General features: G+C 42.0%; 1 protein-coding gene across 3 annotated transcripts in view; it reads left to right on the top strand.

The window, feature by feature from the left end:
• Window positions 1–23,410, top strand: part of BDP1 (B double prime 1, subunit of RNA polymerase III transcription initiation factor IIIB) — a 90,985-nt gene that overhangs the window by 63,864 nt on the left and 3,711 nt on the right. For all 3 annotated transcript variants that reach the window (XM_034773648.1, XM_034773647.1, XM_034773649.1), the window contains 10 exons: window positions 647–875; window positions 2,053–2,216; window positions 3,318–3,441; window positions 4,188–4,371; window positions 11,769–11,829; window positions 13,413–13,611; window positions 16,475–16,691; window positions 17,595–17,637; window positions 19,516–19,798; window positions 21,397–21,643. In XM_034773648.1, coding sequence (XP_034629539.1) covers window positions 647–875; window positions 2,053–2,216; window positions 3,318–3,441; window positions 4,188–4,371; window positions 11,769–11,829; window positions 13,413–13,611; window positions 16,475–16,691; window positions 17,595–17,637; window positions 19,516–19,798; window positions 21,397–21,643 — 1,751 coding nt within the window. The remainder of the gene's footprint in view (window positions 1–646; window positions 876–2,052; window positions 2,217–3,317; window positions 3,442–4,187; window positions 4,372–11,768; window positions 11,830–13,412; window positions 13,612–16,474; window positions 16,692–17,594; window positions 17,638–19,515; window positions 19,799–21,396; window positions 21,644–23,410) is intronic.

Genomic DNA, 23,410 nt, shown 5'->3' with positions numbered 1-23,410 from the left:
AAAAGCATTTGTTTGAGAGGTTTGTTTGTTTTTTTTAAAGTATTAAACTAGTACTAAGATTATTTTCATTATCCCTGAATCCCCAAAACCTGGTTATGCTCAGTAGTGTGATTGGTGCAGCTGAGACATAAATATCAAGTCACTCTATACCCTGGAGAGCTTATACTCTAGAAAATAAACCTGGAAAGACAAGATATGCTAGAGGAGATCCAGAAAAAGCATTAGTCCCCTAGATTTTTGTATTGTGATTCTTTTTGTGTTTTGTGTAGGTCTTACAGAGACTAGTGTCTCATGAGTCAGACCAGTGGAGAAGAGCCAGGCTTATGTGGTCCATAGTAGTCCATCATCTGTTTTGTCTTACTACTTTAAACAGAAAAATTGTTTTCCATTCTGTTTAGTTATACTGTTAAATCATTGTTTATTAACCTGGCATTAGGTTGACTTTTAACATATGTAGAGGTAATCCTTGCACTCTAACCAACAAAAAATCTAGACTTCAAGATGTGCTTTTACCCAGGATTTGAATTTGTATCTCTGTAGAATGCCATTATTCAAAATGAGGCCTATGGTTGATCTACCTGTAAATGGCTTCATGTGGAGACATAAAACTTGCATCTTTTTAATTATGCCTTTATTTTTAAACAAGGAAGGACACAGGTGTTTCCTGATCAAGATGAATTGCACGTGGCTGATAGCCTCATAAACCAGCCTAATACAGAGCAAAATGCGGCCCCAAGTAATCAGTCACTTTCTTCACCTACTAATAATGAACTGGTTCCCTCAGAGGATGGAAACAAAGTCATTCTACAGGACCAAAGTTCTGGAAAAGAAGCAAGTGTAGAAATTTTTTTTAAGGAAGATGCTGCACCCAGCAGGTTAATTTCACTGTTTTTCTTTAATCTCCACCCCCCCCCAGTGATCCATTCTCTGACAGGGCTCCCCTTTCAAGCTTCTGCCACCATACTTTTAGGTTGACAGGTAGTCTTGTTTTAGCTATTACAGCTCATAGGTTATGTAGTTCCACTTCATATGGATGCCTGTCCTTTTTTCTTCCCTTTTAAATAGGGACTTTATGTTTAGGTTAAAATAGGAGTGATGGAAATGTACAACTTCCAATTCCTGAATCCCCATTTTAAAATAAGGATATGCTTGAAAAAATGAATTTTAAAACTTACCTCACATGTCTGGCCATTATTTTATCTGGCCTTTTTTTCTGAAGACTTTGTGTCACTGGTCAGACAAAGGCCAGTGGTTTAAATTTCATTGCTTCCTGTCACTTGTCATGCAGCTTAAAGGCTTTCAGGTGGCCACTGTACATCTATAACTAATAGCAAAAAAGGCTTCTGCCATAGCTAGAGCAGCACATGGCTCTGCTCTGCTTTCTGTTGTGGAATATTGTTTAAAGATGAACTTCAAGTCAATGAAGTAACTCAATGAACTTATTTTCAAAATGCAATTGGTAATCATGTCAACTTGTTTAGAAAGTTCATTTTTTTAGCTGCTTGCAAAAATGATCAAACGTAGGTTCCCTGCAAAAGTTTAAGATCTTTACATTGAAGCAAAACCTGACAGTGCTAATGTGTAACTTCACCTGCTTGTTTTAACCCAAATTGACCCCTCCAAAAATCAACCCCCAAACCTTCAAAATTAGATGACCTACTTCTACTTTAAGGTTAAATTTAATCAAAATATTACATTTTTTTAAAGATTTCGGTTACAGAGTTAAAATTCTGAGTTACCTAGCTGCTGTAAACCTACTTGTTCTGGTCCTTGTTGGTCACTATGATTACAGCTGTACTCAGGCTCCAGTCACTCAAAGTTCTCCCAGTTCAACTGGTCTTTCTGCTTCTCTTCTTCCTGCCAGCCTGTTCATTTTTCCTGCTAACTCCATCACTACTCTTGTTCATCGGACCAGCTGCCTCCCCTCCTCCCCTCCCCCCACCATTACGGCCCTCATTGCTGGTATTAATTTCTTCTTGACACTGAATTCAAACACATTAAAGAATGGAAAGGTTAAGTTACATTTTATGGTGTTTTTCTATTTCTTTGTAGTGATCACTCTGTGCCCAAAGTGAATAGTACACCAAGGTTTGCAAGATGCAGACTTCCTAAGCCTAAACCAAATCTTAGCAGAGTACTGGGAACAAACAGGAATGTTCATCAGAAATCTCTTAGTCCAAATGCCGATGTGGAGCAATTCAAGCAGGTTCAAAGTGGTGAGCTTCTCCTTTATTTCCAAGCTTTAGAAAATAGGAGTCTAAAGTTAGGCTCCTAAATATGGAATTAGGAGTAGATCTGGGTGAATCACCTTTTTTGATAGGCTGGCATATCTGAAAAATTGGATAAAAAATTGTGCGTCAAATCAAATCCAAAAATTTCAGTGAATCAAAAATTAGTTTGGGTTCTAATGAAACAACGTATTTACAGGCATTTTTAAAAGGTGAGGAGACAGCAGCCTTATAACTTTTAGCCCAGTGGTTAGGGCATTCACCTGGGAGAGAGGAGACCTGGATTTAACTCCAGCTTCAGAGTTTGGATTTGAACCTGACTCTCTCCCATCCCAAGAGAGGTCCCTTAACCACAAAGCGGTAGGGTATTCTGGGGTGGATTTGTCTCCATCTCTTCCTTTGAAGCTGTTCCATGTTGTAAAAACTACCTTAATAGGCATTGGGCCAGACAGAGTGGGTAAGAATAACTCTGCAGCCTGATGGTTAGGGCACTGATGTGGGAGACATAGGTTTGAATCCATGCTCTGAATCAGGGACTTGAACCCAGGTCTCCCTTCACCCAGGTGAGTTCCATAATCCATCGGGCTAAAAGTCAGAGGTGGCTTTCTCCTCCTTCAGTCATTTTGACTCTAGGCCAAATTTTTATTTCTGGATAAAACTATTTGGCACATTCATGGCAAATTTGCAAATTGTTTCAGATCAATTGAAACTGCATTTTTAAACTATTTGTCTGAAATATTTTGCCCAACTCTTCTTAAGAGCCTAACTTTTTAGGTGTCTCTTTTTCTGAAAATCTTGGCCATACAACTAAAACAAATTGAAAACTCAGCTTCCTGTTCATGTCTACAGGCATGCATCAACATTTCAACTGCAGAGTGTCCAACTATTAAATTCCATACCTGTCTCCTGTTCTTGTATCTCTTCTTTAAGTGTAACTATATTTGTCTTTGTAGTATTTTTGTAAGGAGTCCCATAAGCTAATGCATACATGGTAGTGTAAAGCATTCAAACAGTAAGTCTTCTTGCTGTTGGTAGCAAAATATTACACACAATAATGAACATGATTTAATTTAATTTTTAAAATCTTAGAGGGGAAAGCTCTAAGAGAGACCATAGAAGAGCAAGACGTAGATTTAGAATGGAAGGTCAGACCAGCTGAGAACAGTTCTGCAGATCTGCAGAATTTTGGATCTGGAAGCACAGACCTTGCCGAGTAAGTAGATAAAGTTAACATATGAAAAAATCCTTTATTCATATGCTAATTGGTATGTGTCTTAAATGTTTTGGACTAAATTTTCAAAAGTGTGAATTTCAAATGGATGCATAACACAGGGAGATGTACGTACAAATATACATTTAAATTGTGGGAAACTGGCAATGGTGTCTGCAGTTGTTTTGGATGCACGACTTTAGTTCCACAGTGTGGCAGGGGGTTTTTGGGTGGTTTTTTTTTTTTTAAAGGCCTTTATGTACTGAATATCCTTTATGTAAGGCTAATGGAATCAAAACTTTTATTTGTATGTTTGGCAGAGTAGCCACTATTGAGTTCCAGAAACTGAGAAAGCATCTAGGTCCATTTTTCTGATAGATACTTCGGATGAAATTTATGGAGGTCATGGTTCACCTGTGGGCTGTTTGACTGTGCTTGCAGCTAATGTCTCACTTTGGATGCCTTGTGAGACTGAGCTAGGAGAGGTTTTGTCAAATAAGGCATTCCCTAAAATATTTTACTCTTAGGAGATTTCTGTGGAGATTTTTAATATTTTTCCTTAATAGAGGAATCTATTCATGGTATAAAGTGTTTGTTTTTTGTATGATTTGTTTTACTTTTTGCATAAAGGAAATATGTAGCCAACACAGTAGCCATAACAGCCTTGCGGACTGCCTGATTTACCCCATGTCACAGTATATGTTACATATTCTTTAATTGGTTTCAAATTAACTGTATACATTTTTCAGGACAGAAAACAAGACAAGAGAGACTTGGGAAGCTTCAGTGGAGTTAAAAACTCCTATAATATCTCCAAAAGCAGAGATTTTCCTACCTGGGCTAGAGAATGATCCTAATCAAAGTTCTACTGGTGTCCTTCCTGAAAATAAGCCTGAGCTTATGCACAGCTTGCATGAAGTTCAGTTGACACAGGTAAAAAGAACTTGTATTTTTTAAAACATGTGATGTATTAGAAATGCCTGTTTTTGTAAGAGTCTGTAAAAAGAGAAGTTATTTGGAGAAACTATAAAGAAGGCAATGACTTTTTTTTTTTTTAAGTTTTCATCCTTTCTGGGTAACTAAGTGAAATTTAATGGCCTATGGTATTCAGGAGGTCAGTTTAGATGAACTAATGGTCCCTTCTGGCCTAAAAAAATTCTATGAATCCTAAATCACTTTTTCTTGATCGGATAATTTAGCCCTAAACTACCATAATATGCACATACATAGCATAGATATGCGATGTTGGGATTTGCATGCATCCATAGATATGTCCACACAAATATCCCAAATTGTGCTCCCCCTTTGAGGTGTGCATGGTTAAGTTGTGCACATTTGATTCTTTAGCCTTAGATTGTACTTTTAGTTTTGCCAAAATGCTATTATGATCAGACTTGCATTTCTATACCTACTTTCTCTCATTTTATTAAAAATTATTATTGGCCTTTTTCTGGCAGAATTTTGATTGACAAGGTGGGTGAGGTAATATCTTTTATTGGACCAACTTCTGTTGGAGAGGGAGACAAACATTCAAGCTTACACAGAGCTTTTCTTCAGGTCAACTTGTCTATCTCACCAACAGAATTTGGTCCAATAAAGATATTCCTTCCCCCATCTTGTCTCTTTAATATCCTGGAACCAACATGGCTTCAACAACACTGCATACAAGCTTTTAGATTGTACTTTCATGCTATTAATTGTCTAACAATTAACAAACAAATGAAAAAACCAAAACCCTCCTAGTTATTCTTAGGGTATGTCTACACTACGAAATTAGTTCGAATTTATAAAACTGGTTTTATTGAAACCGGTTGTATACAGCCGATTGTGTGTGTCCCCACATAAAATGCTCTAGGTGCTCTAGTCGGCGGACCGCGTCCACAGTACGAGGCTAGCGTCGACTTCCGGAGCATTGCACTATGGGTAGCTATCCCACAGCTATCCCACAGTTCCCGCAGTCTCCGCCGCCCCTTGGAATTCTGGGTTGAGATCCCAATGCCCGGATGATGCAAAAACAGTGTCGCGGGCGGTTCTGGGTACATGTCATCAGGCCCCTCCCCCTCCGTCACAGCAACGGCAGACAATAGATTCGCGCCTTTTTACCTGGGTTACCTGTGCGGACAACATACCACGGCAAGCTTGGAGCCCGCTCAGCTCAGCTGAGCTCACTGTCACCATATGTCCTCTGGGTGCCGGCAGACGTGGGACTGCATTGCTACACAGCAGCAGCTGCTAACTGCCTTTTGGCGGTAGACGGTGCAGTAGACTGGTAGCCTTCATCGGCGATCTGGGTGCTGGCAGCCGTGGGGCTTGCCTTTTGGCAGTAGATGGTGTATTACGACTGTTAACCGTCCTATTACAAGTCGGGTCATTGCACATTAGCAGAGTCTTCCCCGAGCACCCGATCGTGCAATAGGCCTGAAGACCATCGTCATACACTAACTGCCAAGCGCACAGTATTTGCTGCCAAGCACCCAGAAAGATGCCGAGGGCTATCAGTCATGCTGCACCGTCGTCTTAAGATGTAAAAAATAGATTTGCTCTGTATTCATTTGCTTCCCCCTCCCTCCGTCAAATCAACGGCCTGCTAAACCCAGGGTTTTCAGTTTAATCTTTGGGGGAACCATTCTGTGTGATAGTTGTTTGTGTTTCTCCCTGATGCACAGCCACCGTTCTTGATTTTAATTCCCTGTACCTGTACGCCATGTCGTCACTCGGCCTGCCCTCCCTCCTTCCCCTAGTCCGTCAGATACTACTTTCGCGCCTTTTCTTTGAATTCTGGGTTGAGATCCCAATGCCCGGATGATGCAAAACAGTGTCGCGGGCGGTTCTGGGTACATGTCGTCAGGCCCCTCCCCCCTCGTCACAGCAACGGCAGACAATAGATTCGCGCCTTTTTACCTGGGTTACCTGTGCAGACAACATACCACAGCAAGCATGGAGCCCGCTCCGCTCAGCTGAGCTCACCATCACCATATGTCCTCTGGGTGCCGGCAGATGTGGGACTGCATTGCTACACAGCAGCAGCTGCTAACTGCCTTTTGGCGGTAGACAGTGTAGCATGAGTGATAGCTGTGGGGCTGGCAGCCATAGGGCTGCATTGCACCAGCCCCTTGCCCTTTGGTAGGCGATGGTATATTATGACTGGTACCCATCGTCGTCGTACTGGAGTGGCTGTCAATCATGGCCACCTGGGCAGACATGCTACTGTTTCGATGATGATGGCTACCAGTCGTAGTATACTGTTTTCTGCCAATTGCCCAGTATTGTCTGCTAAGCACCCAGAAGAGGCCGAGGGCGATGCTGGGTGCTGGCGGACGTGGGGCTGGCAGACGTGGGGCTGCATTGCTACACAGCAGCAGCCCCTTGCAGATGATGGTATATTATGATTGGTATCCATCATCATCATACTGGAGAAGCTATCACTCATGCTGCACCGTTGGCTGCCAGCTTAAGATGTAAAAAATAGATTTGTTCTGTATTCATTTGCTTCCCTTTCCTCCGTGAAATCAACAGCCTGCTAAGCCCAGGGTTTACAGTTTAATCTTTGGGGGACCATTCTGTGTGACAGTTGTTTGTGTTTCTCCCTGATGCACAGCCACCTTTCTTGATTTTAATTCCCTGTTCCTGTACCTGTACGCCATGTCGTCACTCGGCCCTCCCTCCCTCCCGCCCTCCCTCCTTCTCCTGGTCCATCAGATACTACTTTTGCGCCTTTTTTCTGACCAGGCGCCATAGCTAGCACTGGGATCATGGAGCCCGCTCAGATCACCGCGGCAATTATGAGCACTATGAACACCACGCGCATTGTCCTGGAGTATATGCAGAGCCAGGACATGCCAAGGCGAAACCCGGACCAGCCGAGGAGGCGATTGCAGCGCGGCAAAGAGAGTGATGAGGAAATTGACATGGACATAGACCTCTCACAAGGCACAGGCCCCAGCAATGTGCAAATCATGGTGTCACTGGGGCAGGTTCATGCCGTGGAACGCCGATTCTGGGCCCGGGAAACAAGCACAGACTGGTGGGACCGCATCGTGCTGCAGGTATGGGACGATTCCCAGTGGCTGCGAAACTTTCGCATGCGTAAGGGCACTTTCATGGAACTTTGTGACTTGCTTTCCCCTGCCCTGAAACGCCAGGATACCAAGATGAGAGCAGCCCTCACAGTTGAGAAGCGAGTGGCGATAGCCCTGTGGAAGCTTGCAACGCCAGACAGCTACCGGTCAGTCGGGAATCAATTTGGAGTGGGCAAATCTACGATGGGGGCTGCTGTGATCCAATTTGCCAGGGCAATGAAAGACCTGGTGATATCAAGGGTAGTGACTCTGGGCAACGTGCAGTCAATAGTGGATGGTTTTGCTGAAATGGGATTCCCAAACTGTGGCGGGGCCATAGACGGAACCCATATCCCTATCTTGTCACCGGAGCTCCAAGCCACCGACTACGTAAACCGCAAGGGGTACTTTTCAATGCTGCTGCAAGCCCTGGTGGATCACAAGGGACGTTTCACCAACATCAACGTGGGATGGCCGGGAAAGGTACATGATGCTCGCGTCTTCAGGAACTCTGCTCTGTTTCGAAAGCTGGAGGAAGGGACTTTCTTCCCGGACCAGAAAGTAACCGTTGGGGATGTTGAAATGCCTATCGTGATCCTTGGGGACCCAGCCTACCCCTTAAGGCCATGGCTCATGAAGCCGTACACAGACAGCCTGGACAGGAGTCAGGACCTGTTCAACTACAGGCTGAGCAAGTGCCGAATGGTGGTGGAATGTGCATTTGGACGTTTAAAAGCGCGCTGGAGCAGCTTACTGACTTGCTCAGACCTCAGCGAAAAGAATATCCCCATTGTTATTGCTGCTTGCTGTGCGCTCCACAATATCTGTGAGAGTAAGGGGGAGACCTTTATGGCAGGGTGGGAGGTTGAGGCAACTCGCCTGGCTGCTGATTACGCGCAGCCAGACACCAGGGCGGTTAGAGGAGCACAGCAGGGCGCGGTGCGCATCAGAGAAGCTTTGAAAACGAGTTTTGTGACTGGCCAGGCTACTGTGTGAAACTTCTGTTTGTTTCTCCTTGATGAACCCTCCAAACCCCCCCCCCCCCCCGACCCGGTTCACTCTACTTCCCTGTAAACCAACCACCCCACCCCACCCCACTCCACCCTCCCCTCCCACTTGCAGAGGCAATAAAGTCATTGTTTTTTCACATTCATGCATTCTTTATTAGTTCCTCACAGAAGTAGGGGGTATAATTGCCAAGGTAGCCTGGGATGGGTGGGGGAGGAGGGATGGAAAAGGACACACTGCATTTTAAAACTTTAACTCTTATTGAATGCCAGCCTTCTGATGCTTGGGCGATCATCTGGGGTGGAGTGACTGGGTGGACGGAGGCCCCCCCACCGTGTTCTTGGGCGTCTTGGTGAGGAGGCTATGGAACTTGGGGAGGAGGGCTGTTGGTTACACAGGGGCTGTAGCGGCGGCCTCTGCTCCTGCTGCCTTTCCTGCAGCTCAACCATACGCTCGAGCATATCAGTTTGATGCTCCAGCAGACGGAGCATTGACTCTTGCCGTCTGTCTGTAAGCTGACGCCACCTATCGTCTTCAGCCCGCCACTTGCTCTTTTCATCCCGCCATTCAGCCCGCCACCTCTCCTCTCGTTCATATTGTGCTTTTCTCATCTCCGACATTGACTACCTCCACGCATTCTGCTGTGCTCTATCAGCGTGGGAGGACATCTGCAGCTCCGTGAACATATCGTCCCTCATCCTACGTTTTCTCTTTCTAATGTTCACTAGCCTCTGCGAAGGAGAAACATTTGCAGCTGGTGGAGGAGAAGGGAGAGGTGGTTAAAAAAGACACATTTTAGAGAACAATGGGTACACTCTTTCATTACAAGGTCGCATATTTCGGCTTGCAGGCAGCCATGGTAGGCCACAGTGTTTTGGCTTTTTTAACCTTCTTAACATGCGGGAAAGGTTGCAAACAGCAGCGCATTTCCCATATCAAGGATGAATTGAGTTGTCCATTTAAAATGGGTTTTCAATGTAAAAGGAGGGGCTGCGGTTTCCTGGTTAACATGCGGCACAAACACAAGTAAACCCCCCCCACACACACACACACGATTCTCTGGGATGATCACTTCACCCCTCCCCTCCACCACGTGGTTAACGGCGGGGAACATTTCTGTTCAGAAGAGCAGGAACGGGCGCCTCTGAATGTCCCCTTAATAAAATCACCCCATTTCAACCAGGTGACCATGAATGATATCACTCTCCTGAGGATAACAAAGAGAGATAAGGAATGGATATTGTCTGCATGCCAGCAAACACCGGGACCATACGCTGCCATGCTTTGTTATGCAATGATTCCAGACTACGTGCTACTGGCCTGGCGTGGTAAAGTGTCCTACCATGGCGGACGGGATAAGGCAGCCCTCCCCAGAAACCTTTTGCAAACGCTTTGGGAGTACATAAAGGAGAGCTTTCTGGAGATGTCCCTGGAGGATTTCCGCTCCATCCCCATACATGTTAACAGACTTTTCCAGTAGATGTACTGGCCGCGATTGCCAGGGCAAATTAATCATTAAACACGCTTGCTTTTAAACCATGTGTAATGTTTACAAATATTTACAAAGGTACACTCACCAGAGGTCTCCTGTGTGCCCTGAGGGTCTTGGGTGAGTTCGGGGTTACTGGTTCCAGGTCCAGGGTCACAAACATATCCTGGCTGTTGGGGAAACCGGTTTCTCCGCTTCCTTGCTGCTGTGAGCTACCTACAGTACCTCCATCCTCATCTTCCTCGTTCCCCGAACCGTCTTCCCTGTGTGTTTCTCCAGTGAGAGAGTCATAGCACACGGTTGGGGTAGTGGTGGCTGCACCCCCTAGGATCGCATGCAGCTCCGCGTAGTAGCGGCAAGTTTGCGGCTCTGCCCCGGACCTTCCGTTTGCTTCTCTGGCTTTGTGGTAAGCTTGCCATAGCTCCTTAATTTTCACGCGGCACTGCTGTGTGTCCCTGTTATGGCCTCGGTCCTTCATGGCCTTGGAGATCTTTTCTAATACTTTTCCATTTCTTTTACTGCTACGGAGTTCAGCTATCACTGCTTCATCTCCCCATATGGCGAGCAGATCCCGTACCTCCCGTTCGGTCCATGCTGGAGCTCTTTTGTGATCCTGGGACTCCATCACGGTTACCTGTGCTGATGAGCTCTGCGTGGTCACCTGTGCTCTCCACGCTGAGCAAACAGGAAATGAAATTCAAACATTCGCGGGTCTTTTCCTGTCTACCTGGTCAGTGCATCTGAGTTGAGAGTGCTGTCCAGAGCGGTCACAATGAAGCACTGTGGGATAGCTCCCGGAGGCCAATAACGTCGAATTCCGTCCACACTACCCCAATTCCGACCCGCAAAGGCCGGTTTTATCGCTAATCCCCTCGTCGGAGGTGGTGTAAAGAAACTGGTTTAAAGGACCCTTTAAGTTGAAAGAAAGGGCTTCGTCGTGTGGACGTGTCCAGGCTTAATTCGATTTAATGCTGCTAAAGTCGACCTAAACCCGTAGTGTAGACCAGGCCTTAGTTTCTTAAACCTTTTTACTTTGGTTATTGAATATACAGTACTTCAATCTAATGAAGGGCATTTTAGAGCTCCAGTAAATTGCCAAGCTCTTGACTTCCTTCTTGATGCTAGCAGGGACTAAATTATCACAGCTCTTTTGCTTTGCCCTTTGCCAGTTGGTTCAGAGCTCAGCTGACAAGTGGAACCAAGTGCAGGACTGAATGTGCCCTCACAACACTCCTCCCCCATCAAGAGTGCTATAAAAACTATTTTTTAGCAACATAATCTGCCATGAAAGGGAAGGGGAAGGAGGAAGAGTGACTAAGCTCAATGTTTTTCTCCAAGCTCCAGAGTGTTTCCGTAATAGGTAGGGGAATTGATGCTCTTTGCACTGCTGAGCAATCCATTATATGAGTCAGCTTTGCAGGGTTGTGCTGTAGGAAAAGTAAACTTTTTTTTTTTTTTTTTAAACAAACCATTTCTAGAGGGAATGAAGATAAAGTACATATAAGCAGAACACACAATAATGCTTATAGTTAAATTACCCAAATGTTTCCAGTCCCCATCATCTTTATATCCTTCCATCCTAAATACTCAGCATAGTTTAGAAAAAAAAATCAACACAATCTGGATAGGGTGTGGTTAAATTACTCTGCATTGTTACTCTAACACTTGATAAGTATTTACAAAACAAAATCAAGAATTTTTCATAAAACTTTTGTTCTGTTTTCTAGAGTTGTTCACCAGGCTTGTTAATATTTCTTTTGAAATACTTTTTCTAGGCTGAGGCAGTTACACAGGAGTTTCAACAGCAATACATAACCAGCACAAAAGAAACTTCAGGTACAGTACATGAATGGCCTAAAATAGCAAAGCAATACTTGCTAGCCCAGCTAGGTGTAATATTAAGTCACTCTGTTTCAGAACTGCTTTTTATATTTTTTTTTTTCGTGTGTGTGTGTGTGTGTGTGTGTGTGTGTGTGTGTGTGTGTGTGGATAAGTAAAAATAAAATGAAAACAAAATTAGTATGGTAGAAGTACTCATGCAAAGATGGATCAAGAAATTAAGAACTTTCTATGATAACATTGATGTAATTGATCTTTTATGATATTAAAGTAGCTTGTGTTAGTGATGTGCAGATAATTGATTTTTTTTGCTATTGTATATTTAAATTTATGCCACAAGTCACTGAAGAGACTTAAGTTTTGAAGCATTTTTAGATGTTGCCTCAGCAAGCTTACATATTTGAATGCAGCAGAAGATATTAAGTGGATAGAACAAACTAAGATGAATAAAAACAAAATTCAGAACCAGTACAGTTTAAATAAGAAAAAAAAATCTCTGAATTAGAAATCTGAGACACTTACTTTAAAGGAATTAGTCTCACTGCTAAGGTTGTAATTTACACTTTCAAAATGAAGGCATATGTGACTCCAGGCTCCTTATCTCATTGTGCCTTGTTATTGCAGAGGTTTTGCAGTAGTGAATCATCTTTCAAAACACATTAACTGAGATAAAAAAGCAAAGTGAATTAAGAGTGGAGTAGTACTTTTAAATCAACAAAAATCAAGGAATTTCTGCATTATATTAGAATTGTAGCTTTTTTGTATAATTTAGATTTAATTTTCAGTCTTTTCCTTCTAAGCCATTCTTCACAAACTTCGTTTGGGGTACTCTAAATTTAGTGATACATTAAATATACTACATACAGCATGCTAATAGCTTGTTACTGTATAGTTCAACGTGAAGAGCTAACTGGACAATGCTGATGTCTGCTAGATTTGGAAACTAATTCCTTGTTTTTAATTGTCTTGTTAAATTCATCCTAACTGGTGGCAACTGGCTGCTATCTATCTGTTAATGTTTGACTGTTGGAAAAATCATATGGACTTGTAGAATGTTAGGACTGATGCCCAATCCTTCTGTAGCAGTGTACCATCACAGGTTGTCTGTGGGACTAGAACCTGGGATTTCTGCCAAAATAACAAGCTTCTGCTGCTTTCACTAAAGGAGTAATTGTTAGCTACTGGTGGTGGTATTAGGTTCTTTTCTTTGTGGATAATGGATGATTTGACTGATTTAATTAGCGTAGCACAAACTTATAGAGCGTCTGCTTATTATCGTGCTCATCTTTCTGAGTGAAGAATACTGGCTGGGGCTCTCCTCAGACACAAAACACAGCTCTCAATCAGCTAGAAGGATCACTGTGGAGCAATGCTAGGTTCCTCCCTTCTCTCTCTGAAGAGGCCAAGCATGTTTCCACGATACTCCCAGCCTTTTCTGGCTTGAGAAACAAACACTGTGACAACCTAACACTAATTGTGGAGAAGGGCATGATACAACACACGACTGCTAGCATTTAAATAGTACACTTTAAATAGTAGGGTTTAATTATCTGTTTCTTGTCTTCAACATGTTTTGGTAGTGAATGGAAGTGGTAATGAATATCCAGAGGAGGCGGAGGAACAGACTTTTATTTTAACATTGGTGGAAATTCCAGCTGACTCGAGAGAGTACCATGACGCATCTATGTCACTAGAACAAGCTTTGGAACCATTGCTGCCAGCCCCCATACTTCTCACTCCAGTGAATACAGGCTTAGCTAATGTGATGGAAGAGCAGAGGTAAATGATCAATATACTACAAGATAAATATGCATTTATTTCTGAGCCTCTCAGGCTAACTTATTGGAGCCTCTAAAGTTAAATACATTGGAACTAACTAAAAGAAGAAATGCAGGAGAAACCACTACCTGGCTCATTTATCAGCCTCACTAAAACAAGTGAAATGTGATCGTGATGCCATAAGCAATAAATCAGTTATGTAAATCTGCTATGTTTTAATTTTGTTAAATATTTTGGTCATGTGCCAGCAGCACCATAGTTAGTTTCATCTGAATTTTCTTTTAGTGGGACTGTTGTAAAGTATAGTTCTATATTGACTTGAATATTTCTGGTGAAAAGTAATGGAAATTATAAATCTGAGCACCTTTATATTTTCTAAAGTACTTTGGATTCCATAGCTAAATCAAGTTTCAGAGTAACAGCCGTGTTAGTCTGTATCCGCAAAAAGAAGAACAGGAGTACTTGTGGCACCTTAGAGACTAACAAATTTATTAGAGCATAAGCATCCGAAGAAGTGGGCTGTAGTCCACGAAAGCTTATGCTCTAATAAATTTGTTAGTCTCTAAGGTGCCACAAGTACTCCTGTTCTTCTTATAGCTAAATCACTTTTTCCAGGTTTTTAAGGTCTCACCTTTTTTGGAATACTTCGGTGAAAATGACAGAACATGATTAGAATTCTTTGTTTTAATTTTTTCATTCTGTTGATTAATAATACTTTCCTAGAATAAAGACAGACAAAAATATTTAACTGATGTCAAACTAAGCTTACAGCAGTACAGGAAAACAACAAAGGGTTTGAGTATGCCTATTATATTGATCTAATACGGGGTGGGCAAACTTTTTGGGCCGAGGGCCACATCTGGGTGGGGAAATTATATGCAGGGCCGGGGCAGGGGGCTGGGGTGTGGGAGGGAGTGTGGGGTGTTGGAGGGGGTATGGTGTGCAGGAAGGGGTTCAGGGCAAGGGATTGGGGCAGAGGAGGGATGCAGGGTGTTTGGGGGGCTCAGGGAAGGGGGTTGGGGTACAGGAAGGGTGTGGGGTGCGGCAGGGGGTTGGGGTGCACAGGGATGCAGGGAGCTCAGGCTAGGGGGGTGGGGTGCAGGAGGGGTGCGAGGTGCAGGCCAGGGGGCTTAGGGCAGGAAGTTGGGGGGCGGGATGTAGGTGGGGTTCGGGCACCGCCCCGGCGCCGCTTACCTAAAGCGGCTCTGGGGTGGCAGCAGCACGCACCGAGACTGGGGCAGGCTCCCTTCATGCCTGCCCTGTCCCTGTCCCACTCCAGGAAGCGCTGCGGCCCTTGGGGGCAGGGGGGGGGGGCAGGACTACGCATGTGCTGCCCTTGCTGCACCCTCAGGTACCTCCCCCAAAGCTCCCATTGGCCGCGGTTCCCTGTTCCCGGCCAATGGGAGCTGCGGGGGGCGGTGCCTGTAGGCAAGGGAAATGCACGAAGCCCTCTGCCCCTCCGCCCGGGGGCCGCAAGGACATGGAGCCGGCCACTTCTGAGAGTGGCGCGGGACCCACGGCACTACGGGGGGGCAATCCCTCAGGCCGGATCCAGCCCGCTGACCCTAGTTTGCCCACCCCATCTAATATGACAGTGCATATTTTCACATCACAGTTGTTGAAATAGGTCTCACATTTCCATGAAATATTGCAACAAAAAGTACACATAGTAAGTTACAACAATATACTGTAAGTTAAGAGGAAGGGAAATCTTCCTAAGAATAACATAGTAATACACTTTTAAAACTTTGACATGCTTTCTTAATGTATAGTTCTCTTTCCATGTCACAGCATGTGTGAAACCGAGCTCTTAGGCATTGAATTCGCACTGTAAGCTCAGCTGTTAAGCCTGCTCCTCTCTCTATTGAAGATCCTCCCCCTCAAGAAGGAGCCTCAGCCATACAGCTCTGGAGCTCCTGCATCAAGGAATTAATTACTGCCTGTTTGGCCCCTTGATGATGATAGGCAAAATTATTGAGGGCCTGTAATGGAATATGTCTCTCAAGTCCACCTGTATCCTTGTAGGTTCACCCTGCTCCCTTAATTCCCTTCTGTGGCAGGCCAATTTTGTCCTGGTTGTTCCACAGGACTATCATCCTCCCCCAAGGGTGTGCAGTGGAAATCTAATAGAGACGAGGCTGCAAGTATAAATACCTCAAGCATCTAGAATACTGTAACCATTACAGTAAAATGAAGTTAATAGTAATGCATGGATTGATTTATGTTCTCACGGAAATGGAGTTTAATTATATTTGACAATTGCTAACATGATTATAGCTGTATCTTTTATCTACTATAATTGACAGGAAGAACCCCATTCCCCTTGGTGGTCAGGGATAGTACAGCAAAATGCAGATCTCAAAATACATGTTTTATTAAAAACGTAATTGTTCTTTTCTACAACTCGCTGGAGCAAAAACATCTTCTAGTATGTGATATTTCACCTACAAGTCACCTACTAACTCATAGATGTGTTCATATATGGAACACTTAACAGGCATATTAAGGAAAATATGCTATTAGACTGAGTTAAATGAAATGTACAGTTCAAGCAGAAAATGAAATAAAATGTTAAAAGAAAAGAACAAGACCTTCTTTAAAAAGACTGATAGAAGATGTCATGAGAATTCCTAGTTCCTTGTGGTTTTAAAAAAACACAAACTTGCAAGGCTTACCATCTAAATGATAAAAACCTAAAAGGGTTTGAAGCGGTACATGTTGTAGATAAGAATATAAGCAAAGATTTGTGTCTTAATCATCTTATAACTTTGCTGTATATACTACACATTTGATTTTTAAATTTAATTTTTTTAAGATAGTAACTTTTCACAATGGTAACTTTGACATGTATTTATAAATACAGCAGTGGATCACTGACCACTACAGTTGATAAAGCTGCTACCTCTTTAGACAACTGTACAGGAACAGAAGGACTGCAGAGAGCATCAATAGAGACATTTACTAATTTGGATCAGACATCTTGGAAAAGGCATGCTATTGATATTGAAGAAAGTGACACTCCTCCTGCCAAGCGAACTCCTTCTACCTCAGCAGAGGATAATCTGGCAAATACTTACAAGGTCAGATACTAATTCAGGAAATACCGTTTTATGCGTACTATGAGAGGTATGCATTTGAAGTGTCTAACTGACTTCAAAGTTATGACTGTATTAACTAGATTAATTACCTCATTTGAAATTTTGCCAAGAAGTTTTCAGCAGCAAAATGGAAGCTGTAAGTTGCTTTTTGTTTCAAACAGTGGGAATGCTAAATACTCTTTAGGTTCTAGTTTCTGTATTCACTTTGGGTATAGTCATGGGCCCCTTTTTACTTGATATGCTTGCTAATAGTTTCTGTGCATTCACCAACTTTCACTATATTTGATGGTGCACTTGCAGCAGGGGAAACTTCAGGCATATGCTGGTCACGTGGCTGTCTTGTTTCAGAAAAGAGAGCATCATGATTCTTGGAGGAAATTCATTACAGGAAAAAGCTATGTGGCTAGAAATATCCCCACCCCTCTTTACTGGGGCATTAGCCACAAAATGCTAGCTGCAAAGGGAAGCTGGACAAATTTCCCATACTGTGAGGTGACCAAATTATTGGGAGTGACTTTCATGTATTTTTGCTATTGAATACAATATGTTTTGTGGTGTGGGGATCTCTACAGTATGTTGTCAAGAACTCCAGTGAGAACCTTGAGAATTCTCCCACCTTCCTTGCGTTTACGCGCTCTGAACTTGAGGCCCCTGTCATGGCTATCTGGTAGTACCCTCAAAGCCTGCTTTTCAATCAACACTAGGGGTCACAAGTGACATGAGGTCCCATCACATTCCTGAGTGTTGAAGACCTTTTCCTTCCTATTATTTGTCCCTAGTTGATTTAAGATCTGTAAATATATAATAATCTTATTTCTGTACTAACTTTCACTGTGCTTTTTCTTTGAAGAAGAGAAATTGACTTTTAAATGTTGTTTAATACAGGAGTCTTCAGTTAAATCAACACATGCTCCAAGGAAAATTGCTGGTAGGTGAATTTTTTGAGATCTAATGCATATGGAGTCTCTCGTAAATGGTAGCCAACATTAATTGCCGTTTTGCTAACTAATCCTACCTGTGGCAATGTATTCATAAGGGGAAAATTGTCTTCTATTCAATTTAATTGCCAATTACCTGCATTGGGATTAGGTGTCTGGCAAAATTTTGTATATTCATGTTATAATTCAACTGGCTTCAAAAACAGAACTATAGTTGGAGCCTTAAATAAGATGATTTTCATGAATTTTAAGAGCTGCCTCTTATTTGTACATTTCTGAAAGTAAGATTTTTTTTTTTTTTTTTTTGTGGTTGGTGGGTTTAAAAGAAAAACAACAACCAAAAAATTAACCAGCAAAAGATACCTCATATATATTGAAGTGACTCCCCATTCAATGTACTTTTTAGAACTTATGCATAAAGGCCTCAGATACAGAGCAGAAAGAATTTGTTGTTAATTAGCTGACCTGGTTAGGGATTTTTGCTGTGACCAAATTTAGAATCTGTCTAAAGAACATACCTCTCTCACGTTGATTGGTGCAGTTTTGTTCATACTGAATTATTGTCAATTAGAGGAAGAGTTGTTACATTGTTATTTAAAGATACTGAAACAAAACTGTAAAGTTAGCTAAACAAGGGAGATCAGAATACTAAGCTCTTAAATTGGCAAAGATTTATTTTACTACCAATTTTGCTGTTTTCTGTTTGGCAAATATGTTTCCGCCTGTTTTGAATGGAGCAATTAATCGATGATCTGTATTATGCCAAACTATCTTTTTGTGCATTTGCAATTCTAACCGGATCAGCAGAGGTCTTGTCTTACCTGCTATGAAGTTCCAGCAGAGAGAATGCAAAATGTTTGTGGGACCTTATAAATATAGTGGAGATGCTTCCTTTTTAATATTTCTGTAGTTGAATAAAGAATCTGGATAATACAGGGCTTGATGTGAAGCTCATTAAAGTCAATGGAAACACTTTCAATGACTTCTGTGGGCTTTGAATCAGGTCTACAGCTTGCATGCACAAAATGCATCATGTCAGGAATGATAGTCCCCCTCTATACAACTTACAATAGTGATTTTATTTTTGGTCACCTTGTTACTAAAAATATGTGAACATGTTGGAAGGGATTCCAAGAAGATCAACCAAAAAAAGAACAGGGGACTGGAGGGACTGACGGATGAGGAAAGACTAAAGAAACCAGATATGTGTAGTTTCTTAGTTAAAAGGCTTTAACTGAAAGAAGGATTAGCCTACAAATATTTGAAGGATGGAAACATCGGAGACATAATATTTGAGCTAATGCAAAGGGGAGGGATGTAATTGTAAAAGAAGTGGAATGAAATTGAGGGGGGAAAAATAGTAGATTGAATATCAGAAATTTCCTGATAGTGAGATCTGTTTAGCTCTTTGCACTTCTATAGGGGATTTCAGAGTACTACTTTAAAGTTGTGCAATAGTCTCCCATATCTTGGAAAAAATCAGGGTGATGGGGCCAAGCCCTAGAAAGTATAATAGGGAGCATTCTGCCCTATCAGAAGATGGATTGCATGACCTAATTGATCTTTTCCAGTTCTAATGTCTGTGTGATCTGGTAAGGTTTTCAGGCCCAAAATATGAAATATTTTAAAAAATTAACTATTATCTTTTGAGAAACTTAGCTTGCTCACATTTATTTAAATAACAAACAAAAATAACACTAGTGTCAATTGTAATGCCCCAAAACACTACGTCTTTTAATACCACCACCACACTAGTTTGGACCATGATGTAGAATACTAATATTATAAAAATATTAAGAGTATAAGTTCAGTCAATGAAAATTGTAAATTTCCCATTTATGCTTAATATTATTTTTTTTCATTTAAAGGGAGAATTTCTGAAAAACTGAAAACTTCCAAGAAGAAAAAACTACCTACCTCTATATTTGTATCTAAAACTGCAGAAAGAGGGCAATCTGAATCCTTTCAGAAATCAGGAACTATACCAGTTGAGGAATCGGCATGCAATTGTTCAGATGAGTTGGTGTCTGGAATGGACCATGAAGGAAAAGAAGAAGCAAATGAGCAAGAAAGTTCTATGGATATTTGTGAATCTGGATGTTCAGGACATGTTGGGAGCACAGCTGCCCTTTCAAGAAGCCCGATACTAAGGTATTTCTAGAACATTGGTTCTCAGCCTTTTCATTCTGAAGACCCCATTCTTATCAGGACTCACACATGGTGATCCTTCTACTTAGCATTGTGGGAAGAGCAGGATAGATGTAATCCCAGGTTAAAAACTCATACACTAGAACATTGTCCGTCCTTTTCTTCAGCAAAAAACTAGAAAGGATCAGCTTTGGAATTTGAAATACTCTAGCCATGGAATGGTAACAGCGTAGTTAATGGTGATTCATGCTGTCCCATGCTTTTCTGGCAATATGCCTCAGTGAACAGATTGCTTGTGCCTATTAAGTATTTGGCTTCTCTATTTACACAGCCAACACAGCTGCCTTTTGTGATGTAGACTCTGTTCACTAGGATCTGGACTTGGGAAAACCAGATTGGTAGCTTTAATAAACCATTTATTTTAATTGCCCCATCCTGTGCTGTAATATACTGTATAAACATATCTGTTTCTTTGAATTTTTCAGTTAACTAATAGTAGTTAATACGCTCAGTGTGCTCGTTCTGTAAAGCTGTATTAAGACACGTCATTGCCCCACAGAGTGTACAGTCTAGACAACAAACAGAAGATGCAACATGACTTTTATTCCTTCGTATGTTCCTTCTTATATTTTTTAATTTACCTTTCCCCTTATATTTTAGTTCTATTCCTCTAAGCATCACTTATTTACTCACCATTTTACTTTTCTTACAGTCGTACATTTTTTGTAACCCTCTACTTTTCCCTGTCCTAGTAACATTTACCATTGCCTACTGGCCCCTGATGATTTCTCCCTTCCTCTCATATCATTGTGGTGTGTGGGGTTTAGTTGTTGCTTATTTGTATTCCAGTGTCAACCACAATATGTAGGTGCTGTCCATACATAGAAAAAGACAGTCCCTGCCTTAGAGATTACAATCTAAAAAGTGACTCTGGGCCTTTGCCCCAACTTCTTGGTTCTTGAATTAACATTAAGTAACAGTTCACTGTGATTGGCTGTGCTGATGTTGGTAGAGTGAAAATCTGGTCCTGTTCCTGCTCCAAGGAGTGTCTTCCTTCTGTATTCTGGGACGCTTTCTAGGTTGCCCTTGGGAGAGTGGGATTCCTCCCTCATGTGGTGCATTAGAGGAGGCCTGGGAAATGACACATGAAGGAATTCCCTGCTCCTTTGTGGGTGAGAAGCTGTGCCTAAAGATCTGGGAGCTTATATTGGCCACTTTTGAGTAGTGAATGGTAGGCTCCATCTCCCACACTGTGCTGGCGTAGAGACTGTTGAAGGCTTTTACAGCTCTACGGGGAGCTTTCTCAGGTCTGTGCTGCTTAAATAATCTGGCAAAAATGTTGATATTTTCCAATTCAGAGAATAAAACCCAAAACATATTAAAAAAAACAAAAACAAATTCTGGGGTTGATTTAACCTATTCCAAATTATTTATTTTAGAATGTTTTAATCATCTTCGTATAATTTAGAAGTGTTTACTACTAGATTGTAAATCAAACTCTCATTAAATACAAACAATATTTCTACTCCATTTTCATTAAGCAAGCTGCAATATTATATAAACTGTGAAACTTTATTGTTAATTTTTGTTATTTTGAATAGGGCTGGCCGAAGACCTCTGGGATTTTTATCTTTAATTTGCAAATCAAGTAATGCTGAACCTGGAGAGGGTGCTAAGGGGAATAGACAGAGACTCCAAAAACCTCTCATAGCTGCCTCAAAGCGAAGTCTGAAAAGACCCACTCCATCTGCTGAGAACAGTACAGACACTCAAGAGTCCTGTTCTCTTCCCTCTACAAGCATGTTGACGTCTGCTGAATGTGAGAATATAGGCACTGCTGCAGTTCAGGTACATACAGTTACCTCTGAACATCATGTCTGTATGAAATGTAAAGCACTACTAGGAGACAACCACGTGTGTGTGTGTGAAGTGATCACTGTGACATTCTTTTATAGATTTGTGGACTCTTTTTGCTTATCTGTATGCTGTGAAGCTGAACAAAGGACTATGTTGAATGATAGGAAAAACCAACCATAATTACGTCAACTTTTTTGAATGTTGGAGAGTCCAACATTTCCTCCAATAACAGCAAAGGCATCTTCAATTTTGGAATTAATGTTTCATTTTATATGAAGTTTTATTTCTCCCAGTTTCTGCCTTCACTTCTATCTTAAATCAGGAACCTGAGGTCACTGCTTTGAGCACATAAGATGGAGAGCAGACCCAGGGAGCTGACCACATATGTCTCTAAAAATTCCCCATTTGCTACTTTACCTAAAGGAGCCAGCTGTGTAGCTTTATATTTCCTGCAAAGTGTAGGGGGGAGCCATAACTGAACGGTTAAAAATGCAGCTGCTTGATTACATCATTTGTACTGTTTATTTCCTCTCCCTGAGGAGGAGATGGTGTTTGTTAATATTAAATCTCCCCAGATTCTCTGTTCTGATCTCTTGAGGTCACATTACATTTTCCACATTAAGCAAAACTGAAACAGGACACGTATCCCAAAGTGTCTGCACACAGACTTGCACCAAAATAACAAAGATTTAGTTATTTCAATGCAAGTTTGTGTGTAGACCAGACCGACTGCCTTGCACTTCAAAAGTGTTTGTGTATGTTTTGACCATAACTTCCAGAAATGTGACTCATGTGTCTGCCTCAGAAATGACCAGGTCTGGCTGGCTGTGAGGTAAGATTTCACCATGACCGTAAATGAGTCAGTCCCAGAAAGATCTGTTGATGGCTCATGGGGACATCTGTTATACCCTGATATGAAGCCAGCTCAGCCTTCAAAGGCCTTAAAGTTAAGACCTTAGGTTTGATAACAAGACTATGTGCTTTCGCCACCAGCTGCAAAGGTGACAGGCCATTAACTTTGTCCTATGCCACAGAAGCAGAGAACTAGATCCCTATGTCACACACAAAGATGACCTTAGTGTCTAAACGCATGCTGCTAGTGTGCTAGACACTCATTAACCAACGCATCACCTTTTGCTGAAGCACCAAGCTCTGTCAGTGACAAGAGAATGAGTCGTTAGCTGATTATGTTCAAGTCCTGGGTACAACTGGTCAGACTTCCAACTAACCTAGCACCAATAGCATCTATGCCACCAATAGTCCAGAAGACATAGCCTTGATGAGGCAGGATGTGTATAGATTTGCTGTCCTAGCAGCTGATTGCCTCTGAGGTTTTGAGATCTGGGTGGTCCTTGGTACGCTGAAGCACTGAGCTGTCTGCAGATGAACTATTCTATCTTCAAAATCGTAATGAAAATTAATGTTAATGTTTGTAAAGCACTTTGAATATCTAAAACACAAGATAAGGATAATTGTTTGAAACCCCCATTAAATCCCCAATAAATTGTTCCCAAAGGTGGTTTTGAAGGTTTGCCTTAGTCACTTGTCCTGCCAACATTTCCCACAAACTTGAATGTCCTTCCTGACAAAACTGTGTATGAAAAGGTCCCTAGGCTTTTATTTGGAAATGCTAAATCTCTCAAAGTCCACACAGCTTTTATTACTTGACACTATGTTGTGCTTGTTTCCAAGAGAACCATATCTGATTGCATCTTGCTGCAGCAGCCTGACATCTCTGTTTTGAGGGTTATGTCATCT

The sequence above is a fragment of the Trachemys scripta genome, chromosome 6, assembly GCF_013100865.1.
Source record: "Trachemys scripta elegans isolate TJP31775 chromosome 6, CAS_Tse_1.0, whole genome shotgun sequence".
Lineage (NCBI taxonomy): Eukaryota > Metazoa > Chordata > Testudines > Emydidae > Trachemys > Trachemys scripta.
The sequence above is the reverse complement of the archived record's forward strand: the minus strand, read 5'-3'. Positions and strand labels throughout refer to the sequence as shown.